Source organism: Cryptomeria japonica, chromosome 5, assembly GCF_030272615.1.
Source record: "Cryptomeria japonica chromosome 5, Sugi_1.0, whole genome shotgun sequence".
Lineage (NCBI taxonomy): Eukaryota > Viridiplantae > Streptophyta > Pinopsida > Cupressales > Cupressaceae > Cryptomeria > Cryptomeria japonica.
In genome coordinates, this window is record NC_081409.1 from 931,599,457 (window position 1) to 931,611,168 (window position 11,712).

The window sequence follows — 11,712 nt, forward strand, 5'->3', positions numbered from 1 at the left end:
ACCTCACACCTATAAAGCATTAAAGCCTGGGCATGTATTCACAACATTATTGCAGTTTTCATAATACTCATTACTGCAACCAATATTTTGAAAGATACAAACAAAAGCGGCGCATGGAATAACTTTATTTATCTTGTTTTTATGACAATTAAAATATCGAGTGCAAGACAGAGTCATATTTCATATTAAAATGCAAATATAATCATTTTAAATGCATATAACTTGCATGGATACAAAATGCCAAGGCTGCAAATAACCCCTGCATCAACTAAACATGTCTCGAGTATGGGCAACGTGGTGGTGCAAAATGAATGCTCTTTCATCTCATGAGAAAATAATAGCGTTCCTTTTTTTTTTAAGGAAAACGAATTGATATTGTGAAGCAGAGCTATAACAATTACTGAATGATATCAAATATTACTTTCTTATGAAATACGCTACATATCCAGAACTGGGGCTCAACAGTGGCACAAAGCCAAAGTTCAAACGGCCTCATATTCCTTATATGGCTTCAATTACAAAGCAAACAAAATATTATTTTATTACTTTCAAACAAATTTCTGACGACATAAACTTCATGACAAACAAGACTGCTCGGCAACGGTCTGCTCACTTTGCACTGGCCAACTGTGTTCGCAGCAATTTGGCAGCTGCAACCATGGCAGTCAAAGCTGGAAGCACCTCGGGGTATTTCCTAGTCTTCAAGCCACAGTCAGGGTTAACCCACAAGATGTTTGATTCCAGGACAGCAAGCATCTAGCAAAAATTACAAAGTATCAGTTAGATAACTATTCTTTTACATGGAAATCAAAGTACTAGCAATAAAAAGACGTATGAAAAATAAACAAAAACCTTGCTGATACGGTCGGCGATTTCTTCTGTGCTGGGAATACGAGGGGAGTGAATGTCATAAACACCAGGACCAATTCCAGCTCCGTATTTGACACCTTCTCTAAAAACTGAGAGCAGCTTCTCATCAGAACGAGAATTCTCAATGGTGATTACATCAGCATCCATGTCGATGATCGAATGGATGATATCATTGAAGTTGGAGTAGCACATGTGGGTATGGATCTGCAGATTTAGAAGACAGCCAATATGCTAAATACATGATATTCATATCAGGAAAATATATAGAATGCATACTGAGTTCCTTTGCAAACCTGAGTTGTATCACATGCCATCTCTGAAAATATATAAAATGCAAACTGAAAGTTAAATTACAAACCTGAGTGGTATCCTTCACACCACAATTAGTGATGCGGAACCCGTGAACAGCCCAATCCAGGTAGAAAGCATGTTCTGACTTGCGTAGAGGCAATCCTTCCCTAAGAGCTGCTTCATCAATTTGAATTACCTAGAATGCCAGAATACGATTATTTTAGCTACATATTAAATAACCAAATTGCAAGATTTCACGTTTATTAAACCATTTTAGTGTACAGCAGATTTTGGTGTTCTGCATCTCAACAGTTATTTCACTAATATTTACCTGTGGAAGACTAAAAACTTTAAATATTGAATATGGACAAATTTGTGACGCATGAACATCTTTAAATTTACCTGAATTCCACCAGCTTCCAAATCTTCCACCTCATCCTTGATAGCCAAGGCAATTTGCATGCAAGTTTCAGATCTGCATTACACTCTTTTTAGTGCCTCAGAAATAAACAAACAGTAAAGCAAATTTAACATGTTACACATGTAGAGCAAAAAAGGATCTATTAGTTAGCAGTTTTTAACTTTTTTAACATCCTTACCTTGGTTGATCATTTCTGACAAAAGACCAGTTCAAAATTGTGACTGGACCAGTGAGCATTCCCTTCATGGGACGGGCAGTCATACTCTGAGCCATCTTAGACCAGAAGACAGTCATAGCTTTTGGACGACTAACATCACCGTATATGACAGGTGGCTTCACACATCGGGATCCATAAGACTGAACCCAACCATTAACTGTAAATGCAAAGCCCTGTAGCTGTTCTCCAAAATACTCAACCATGTCGTTTCTCTGCAACAAAAACACAATTAGCTTTGGTTTGTAACATTTATCTATAAAAGGATTTCAACTACCTTAATATGAATAATATCAAGCACAGAGTTCACACACCTCGGGTTCTCCATGCACAAGGACATCAATGTCAAGGTCTTCCTGTATCTTCACAACTTTGGCAATTTCATCCTTAATGAAACTAACATATTCTTCCTCAGAAATCCTGTTTAGTACATAAAAATTTTATTGTTATATTATGTTATATGCATTCTTTCATACAAAGACATTTTTATCCTTAAATAGTATCCAAAAACATGAAAATTTAAACACTCACTTGTTTATCTTGTATTCACGGCGAACCCTTCGCAACTCAACTGTCTGAGGAAATGATCCAATGGTGGTTGTTGGAAGAATTGGTAGATTTAAATGTTTCTGTTGCTGCTCAAGACGAATGTTTACTGGTGTAGCTCGGCGATGATCAGAGGTCTTTAACTCTGCAGCCTGCAAATTTATATAAGGAAAAATATTCAAAAACCAAAGACCGAAAGAAGCAGCTTTCACGGCAATCAATTTCCAATGAAATGATGTATACACTTTATATAAACGAACTTTAGACACTCACAGCTTTCTGTACTGCCTCATTTGTCACTCTTGGAGACAGTCTCCTTGAAGTTTGTGCAGCTGCATTAGCAACAAAGAATTCCTGCAGAGCCAAAAAACCTTAATATTTTCACTAGTCTAATCTCCTACCACAAACAAATTAAGGCAGAGCAACATATCCGACCTAAAAAGTTCAAAAGAAACTTTGTGAGGGATCTTCCCTTTGCAATTTGCTCGTAAATAAAACTTTGTTAAGAAAACCCACCTCATCTTTTTGACCAGCCAATGCTTTGGCCAATGCGTTCACTTCAATAAGCTTTTGTGCAGCAAAAGCCATCCAGGACTTGATTTCACTGTCAAGCTTGGTTTCATTCACCAGATCCACAGCCGTGTGCATAAGGGAACACGAAGTAGAGACAACCAATTTACCTGCAAGCAGATTTGAGTAGTTAAGCGATGTTCCAAAGAAGTATCGAATAAATAAAAACTGACCAATAGTAAAAACAAAAGAAGCATCGCAAGCCTGTTTACCTTTTCCAACAATGCTCTCAAGACTTTGCAAAATACTCAAGGATGCAGCCAAATCATTGGCCCAAATATTTCGACCATCAACTACTCCGGCATACAAGACCTTGTCAGCTGGGAAGCCAACCTCCTTGATAAGAGCCAAGGTTTGCGATCCACGGACAAGATCAAAGCCAATCGCAGAGATACCCTTCAATCCAATAATTGTCCTAAAGGTTCAAAACACTGCCGCTTTAGATCTTGCAAATAGTACTAATGATCCTAAGCATATTTTATGCAAAAATTGATAGCAAGTAAACAGATGCTTCATGCCAATCTCAGATTTTAGAGCAATGAGGAATTAAGTAGTTTTACATTATTAACCTGAGTTTCAAGTATAATGTTTTAGAAAATCAGAAATAGAGAAGAGAATCATACTTGTAGGTCTCAACAGGGATATCGGCGAAGTAGGTCTCCACTAGTAGTTTGACGTCAGTTGCTTCTTCCAAGTAAGAATAAGCCTTAGAGAACGCCTCCAATTGATGAGCCTCAAGGTCCAATACAAGAGATGGTTCATCCAACTGCACCAAGGATGCACCAGCTGCCTTCAACTCAGAGATAACCTCCCTGAAAACATTAGGTTGTTTACAATTATCAAAATAGTGATCTGGTTAACAATCATTCCAGTCAGAAATTTGAATCACAAGAGCCTTCTACTACTTAGAGGCTTGATACAAATTAAAAACAACTAACTTGTACATTTTAATGTTCCATGGCTTATTTTACAAGTAAAACACAGTATGTAATAAACGTGTCCAAGTATTACTTACTTGTAAATTGGCAGAATTGAATCAAGCAAAGACAGGAGATTGAAGGTCTTTGATACACCCTTTGCAGGCTTTGAAAGCAGTAAGTAGGACACTGGTCCAACAAGCACAGGCACCGTTTCAATGCCAAGCTGCATACAAGAGTATGAACCAATGCATTTAGACACTTAATTCGGACAAAAAACCCATTGCTCATGGATGTGCATACCTAATCAGAAAATTGCATTCTCTAACTCTCTACCTTGATCTAATAGACCAACAAGATTGATATTATGAAAGATCAATAATCACATGGTATAAAAAAAATCAACCCCCCAATAGCTTATCCTTGACCATTTAATGCTTCTGTTAAAAACAAATGATCTAATACAGAAGCAAAAGAAGATCAATTCTAGTACAGAAACGCAAGAAAACAATTAAAAGAAAGTAGCAGATGCAAATACGTTAGATATTGTACCTCTTTGGCCTCCTTGTATTCATTCAAGGCCTTGTGGGATGCATAAGTGAATTTGAGCTCTGCACTCAACTCGGGAACAATGTAGTGACTGAACAAAAACAAACATGAGACGATGTTCAGATATAGTTCCAGTAAATTGATTTATAACTTAGTAAGACATAAATCCAACAAAAATTTAAATATCAAAATAGAAATCTGTTTTAAGGTTATGAAGTTGTGAACTTACTAGTTGGTGTCAAACCATTTGGTCATCTCCATAGCAGGAAGAGTAGCGTTTCCTCGGGCCATGGAGAAATAAGTATCAAAGCCGATCTCTTCACCCGACCAGCCATATCTGGGAGGAACAGCTCCGAGCATGGCAGTGGTGTCAAGAACTTGATCATAGAAAGAGAAAGTGTTGCTTGGAATGTATTTGACTCCAGCATCAACCATCTGCTTCCAGATTGAAGCCCTCAACTCCTTGGCAACTTCCTCTAGATCAGCTGCAGAGCTCTTCTTATCCCAGAATGATTCAAGAGCGAACTTCAGCTCTCTCTTAGGGCCCATGCGTGGGTATCCAACAACGTGGGATGCCATTGTTCTCAAAGATATGTTTCGAAAACCCCTGCAAAGCAATAGGTTCATCTCAATCAGTCAAACCTCAAAAACCTAAACAAACATAACGAGATCGGCAGCTATGAATGGCCTAAACTAAGTGGTAGATCATCATAGTTTTCAATGCCCCCAGAACTCTCAAACCAAGAAGACGCATTAAGTGTTCAGTCATCCATAGTTTTTTTTGAACGCCACAACCAGATCTGCAATGCCCAAATGGGATATGCATAAGTGATAAATCACTGAGGATTTCACTTCTGAGTTCTTATTTCAGCTCTCCAACAGATGTGTGAACGTCCACATACAACGTTGAGGAGATAAAAACACGTCCAGATCTGCAGAGCCCCGGTGAAATTACCCAAAATGATTAAATAACCAGAGCTTTCATTGCACCACCCTAGTTTCAAATCTCTAGCGAGAGTGATAAGTTCAGATTCATAGAAGACTTAAGCGTTTAAATTGGATTTCACAATGCATCCAACTACCTGTGCAGGGCACCTTAATTGACAAAGCCAGCTGTATGTCTAGGATGACTTAGAAAGAAGAGGTAGCAATTGGAAGTGACACCTAGAGTTAACATGTCCAAATCGTCGATTCTTCTCCATCATTGGCGAGGTATATAAGACAAGGGCATGTCCGGCCAGGGGACAGAAGAGAAGCCCGGCGAAAATAATATTTGAGTCAATAACTACCCAGTCAGAGCAACTCACGTGCTGAGAGAAAAGAAGAAAAAGAACAGATCCGAACAAGCCACAGGCTAGCCGACTTCATCAATCATGTTTACAATAAAGCTTTACTTAATGTCAGGGCTTTAAATGCCAAAACCCTCACCAATCAATTTCCCAAGCTCATGTACTAGTGTTTGTAGAACTATGGCTCAGATCAGTCTCAGACAAAACAGGTGGGACGAATGCAGTGGATCTAATTAATTCAAAATATGCTCAAAATAAACAGTACACGCGACCCATAAATACCATCATTGAAGAAGCAAGATCTGGAAGCTAACAAAACCAATCACACAAATCTTATCCAGATTTACCCTAAAACGCCCAAACCTGAAACCCTGCTCGGATTTAACTTCAACAAATGCCCTAAGAACAATCCCTGCTCTTAAATCTTCGTATGCTTAATATTCTAAGACCCGCATTTTTCTAAAGCAATCCAACATCCGCTGGGGATAAAAAGAAGAACAGATGAAGAGAAGCAGAGCCCTCACCTGAGGCGAAGAAAGGAGGAACAGCAGCTCGACAGAGTTTCCCCTGAAGCCGAGCTAACAGCAGAATAGAGTGTAGATGAGACGAGCTTTGCAAGAGAAGGCGCAAAGCAGGGCAAGGATCTGTTTCGCGAGAGCCGCATAAATAGCGAGCAAGTAGGCGGACCCCACCCATCTGGTGCTTGGAGGCGTGGAGCTCGGGTTAAGATCTACTCTGCTCGAAAAAAGTTGGTAAGGGTAAATCCCGGAGAAAAATATTGATCGTGACCGTCCAAAGCATCTGATCGGACGACAATCGGCCACGCTGTTCTACACTAAGACCGAATTCTTCTAATTAAATTGTTATTTTGGGTAATCAAATAGTTATTTATGGGTGTCAACTAAAGAAAAGCAAATCTGGGTCCCCACAAGGGGTTGGTGGGTTTAGGTTGGGAGTGGGTTACAAGTTTCTATAATATATAAATAAAATATGGAATAGATCTATGAGGATGTAAGTGTGTAGGTTGGAGTTAATTTTTATTATTAATTTATTGGTGGTAATTTTATTTACTAGTATATTTATATTTTAAAAAGTCTAGGTAAAATATATTGAGATATCTATTTTAATAAGAGTGGTGGACCATTGTATTTGAGTCATTAATTTTTTTTTGTCATTGGAAGAAAGCTCCCTAACAAATAAATACCCTTCCAAAACTTCAAGTACACAAACAATTTAATTGTCCTTTAAAAAAAGTTGAAAATAAAAATAGGGGAGGGAGGAAGTGACAAATTGTAATTGTTAGTCAAATTTCAATGGTTAGAAGACAACATCCAACTACAACGAGATTTTACAAAATATGTTTTGAATCAAAATAATCAAAGAAGTTAAAAAAGTGTGGATGTAAAATCAAATCTTAATAGAGTGCGAAAAAAATCATGAATAGTAAAATTATTCATGAGTTGTTTTACATGAAAATATTATTTGTTACATTTTATGACTTTCTAGTTTAGTGTGTTATTTATATTATGGTTTATGGATTTCACTATGTGATCAATTTTTCATGACGTCATGATGTTTGTGATCATGCTCCATGATCCATCATCAAGATGAGTAAGCTTAAAAAGTGAATAATGAGAAATTAATGCATATCTAAGATATATATTCCAAACTTAAAAATATCTATATGGAGCAAACAAGGAATGCAAATATAATAATGAAAAATCAGCAACCTATTACCAAATACAAACCTTAGATGTGTTGGATATGCTTCAGGATGCTTAATGTGGAGGGATTAGTTGCTCTTCAAATAAGCATCATTTGAATTGATCATTTATGATTTAACAAAAGATTGGGAATTTGATTTATCATTTTTTTATGGAGAATGTGAATAGTGAGGATTTAACATCTCACTAAGTGGTGGAGGTTGAGTAAGATGAGTGGAGAATCTTCGCCAACTAAGAATAGTCAAGAAGAGTTATAAAAGGTCCTTAGTGTGCTCAAAAATGGTGGGGATAATTTAGTAGTTTTTATTTCCTTGTTTTAGCTAATTAATCATGAGTGGGTTAAAGATAGAAGAGATTTTTTTTTGAATAAGGGGTAAAAATTTATTAATCAAAAATAATCATCAGTACAATAGAGAAAATACCACCAACCATCAAAGGATCCCACAAAATATCCCAGAACCAACGACAAGAAAGCACCAAACAAAACTCCCAACAATCACTAATTATCCTCAAGAATCAACCACTCAAGCCCTTGTGAACACTCCAAAGGGAGATGCTCCCATCCAATAACATTCCAATCACCCATGTGTTTTGAGGGTCATTTGGCTAAGCAATCTACAACATTATTCCATTCTCACAAAATATGAACAAAAGAAACAAAATCTAAAGATCTACTCAACCACGGTATCTATCTAGCCACATAAGCCAACTACCAATTTGCCTCATCAAATGCTTGCTTATTTAATATATTAACCAAAATCTGAGAATCTGTCTCACGAATTACATTTCTCCAACCCAACTCACAACACCTCTTCAAGACAATGAACATCACTAAAGCTTCCATAAGATTGATAGTCTAGTGGCCCTTATAAATTGAGAAAAGAAAGAGAATCAAACCTAATAACTCTCCGCCTCAATAATTGATTCCTCCTAACTGGGGATGACTCACTTCCCAAGAAATGCTCCCCGGCTAGACGAATAATTCCACGGACACGAACAGGCCACTCATTGCACCAAATGAAATGCATGAGCCTATATGTAAGTCAGTAGTTGTTTGTATGAATGAGTATGAGCCCATAAGGGAGGGAGTTATGGTGGTTCAGCATGAAAACCTTCCTTTTTCCGTCATCGTAAAGAATGAAACCACCTACCGAACAACACCACTTTGCTATCGTAGGGCGGACATTCCCAATATGGATGAAAGCACAAAAACCAGATCTGTGACGACCCTCCATTTTATCTGTGATGATAGAGAGAGATGATGATGATTCTCGATGATAGAGAGATGATGGCGATTTTATTATGCGATAGCTTATTGCTGGCATTACTCAACGTTTCTAATGCCTGCAAGCACGACCATAAAATGGAGAAAGGCCCAATGGGACTGATTGAGAGCCTATTGGGGGTTTGATCAAGTTGATTTAGAGGTGGTGCCACCCATGAACAGCCGGAAAGATCTTCTTTCATGGCCTAAGTTCGAACCCATCTGGAGTAAGTGGTGACTGGGTTGTCCTACTTCAAGTTCGTTCGCAGCCTTCTCCATTCGAAGCAAGAATCCGGAGGTTGGGGAATCATTTCCATCCATCAAGCAGCTCGCTACCGCTCCCATGTATGCAAGCAAGTAGGGGAATTTACCCATATATATATAGAAGTTAGTATGAGCCCGGGCACTCTATATTAATTACATACACTATGGTAAGATCAGAAAGAAGGGGAGGATTGACTCTTAAATGCCCTTTCTCGCCCTTCTCAGACTTGAAGTCATGACTCTGACCTGATTTGGAAAGACCTTTGCCCTCCCTCCCGCAATAATCTATATCCTCCCAACTAGCCATAGAATAGTAGGGGCCTAGTTAATCTACCGACTACCTGGCTTCTATATCTTCCTTCCCTCAAAGATTATGTGGTTCCTTTCCAGCGAAATTCGCCAAAGGATGCAAGCTAGGCCAATACCCCAAGCCACTTGAAGAAAGAGAGCCTTAGCAAGTGGCCTTCCAAGGCTCCTCCAAAACTTCATCAAAAAGGTTCTTGGAATAATTCAATCGAAAAGCCACCTAGTCTAAGAGCTTTTCCTTCCCTCTAGTTCCTTAATAGTAATTGGGCTATGAAGTTTCTCATTCATCTCCCTAGTGACCAAAGAAGGAATGCACTCTAAAATCTAATTTTCTTCCTCAACAGTTGGGTGGGAGACTTCTGTAAATAAGGAGGAAAAATATTGTATAAACTCCTTGGTAATATCTTGTGAAGAAGATAACTGGAATCTATGAGATGAAATAATTATAGAGATTGAATTCCCATGCTTTTTAGCTTTGATCGAGTTGAAAAAGAAGGCAGCGTTTCTATCTCCCTCTTGTAGCCAATTAATTTGAGACTTATGTTTATAGAATATTTATTCACAAAGTTCCCATTCCTTCATAGCCTTTGTTTTCTCCTTAAGAAACTCCATAGTAAGCCCACATTCTTGATTTGCTTGGTAATGCCATCTAATCATAATTGACCCACTTCTTTAGCCTTGAAAATATTTCCAAAACTCTAGTTATTCTACTACTTGAGCTAAAACTTAGCATTTTGAAGTTTTTTGACAAAAATAAGCATAGTCATACCATACATTGGTCTACCCCTCAACCACCAATCCACCATTAGGTCCTTTAGTGATGGTTCACACAACCACATGAGTTGGAGTTTAAAAGAAGGATTTTTTGTCACTCCAATATCAATTGTTGAAATCTCAAAGGGCCAATGATCAAAGCTTCTCCAATCCAAAATCTTAGAGCTAACACTTCTTATGTTACCAACCCAAAAACTTGATACTAGAAATGTGACCAATCTCTCGCAGATAGAATCTGCATTACACCTTTGATTACTCCAAGTGAACTAACCATTACCTAGCTTAATGTCAACCAAATGCACAAGGAAAATATTTTGCTTAAACATTTTCGATGATGAATTGAAAGTGTTTCAATTCCTCCCCTTTTCTCCTCCAGACTAGTCATAACATTAAAATCTCTGGCTAAATATAGGGGAAAAGGGGGGCTAAAGATCTCACATATCTAATGTGACTCCACATACTAAGCTTTCCAACATAGTCCAACTAGTGCATACACATTTGCCAACAATAGTAATTCTCTAGAATCAAAACTAGAAGCTATTGAAATTCTGCAACACAAGCTTGCAAGATCAAACAACAAACAAAGAACACCTTTAACAAAGGAGAGTAGCAAGAAAAATATGTCATATTCCTCAAACGAAAATATTACACGATGAAATTAAAATGATAATAATGTGCCTATATAGAGAGCACAAAGATGCCCTAAGCTAAATTTAGGAGAACTAAATTGAAAGCATGAGGAGCTAAAAAAGCTCGACTCTAACTTTAAAACTAGAAGCACAACTAAGTGAACTTAAACCAAAAAACATAACTAAAGTTAAAATGCTCTAACAGAAGCGACCATTGAAAGAGAGTACCTATTAGATATCCACCAGTAAGGGGTAAGCTTACGCGGGTCCCAGAAGCAAACTATCCCTCTAGCGTTGCCTTGGGCGCCAATACACTACCAATCTCCCCTCCACTGGAGTTTGGAAGCAATACTAGCCATACCTTCCACAAAAAAATTTGATTTATGAATGAATATCACATCAGGGGGATGAACTCTAATCAATTCCCAAACAACCTTTTGTCTAGGGATGTTATTCAACCCCCTTGCATTCAATGATAGAACTATCATTTTTGCAGGTTGAAAAAGTGAGAGTCAACGGTCTTAACTAATCTTGATTCCTTTAAATTCTCCCCCATCAATTTTATTTTCTCCTTATCCTTCTTTCTTTCAATCTTAGTAGACTTCTCGGGGCCATTATTCTTAAAATTCCTTTGCTACAAAACAAGAGCGGTTGGTGTTTTATTGCCAACCCCTAAATTATAAACACCCACCTTGGAGATGGGGCACTAATAGCCAATGACATATCCTTGATTATATCCTTTGATTTGGATGGATTTGAATCACATAGATCTCCCATGCACTAATCAGTGTCCTATTGAGCCACAATGATCCCCTCTTATTGATTGATTTGACTCTCATCCACCCTAACCTTTATTCAATTCCAACTCCAAGAGCTTAAAACTTGTATGCATTATGTCTGGGTTCATCACTTGTTGACCAAAAACTTCCAAGGCATCAAAGTGATTAAAAGGCCTCTCAAATTGTTTGTCCTTAAGCATTCTCTTCAACCCTTTGCCCTTATTATGATGCCATTATTGGAATAAATCCTATTTTATCATTTTCTCCTTCTGCCACTAAGGCCTTTCCTTTGTCCTTCATTGGCA

At 37.9% G+C, this 11,712-nt stretch overlaps 1 protein-coding gene across 1 annotated transcript; it reads right to left on the reverse strand.

The window, feature by feature from the left end:
• Positions 1-389: 389 nt before the first annotated feature.
• On the reverse strand, positions 390-6,358 carry LOC131035749 (5-methyltetrahydropteroyltriglutamate--homocysteine methyltransferase 2). Its single transcript, XM_057967488.2, has 15 exons — positions 6,192-6,358; positions 4,608-4,985; positions 4,382-4,469; positions 3,928-4,055; positions 3,536-3,724; positions 3,125-3,327; positions 2,859-3,022; positions 2,616-2,696; positions 2,328-2,494; positions 2,111-2,216; positions 1,761-2,011; positions 1,564-1,636; positions 1,229-1,357; positions 853-1,074; positions 390-756 (listed from the first exon to the last, which is right to left on the reverse strand). Exons 1-15 carry the CDS (start codon positions 6,329-6,331, stop codon positions 610-612), a joined length of 2,466 nt encoding a protein of 821 aa, XP_057823471.2. The 5' UTR covers positions 6,332-6,358; the 3' UTR covers positions 390-609.
• Between the last annotated feature and the right edge of the window lie 5,354 nt (positions 6,359-11,712).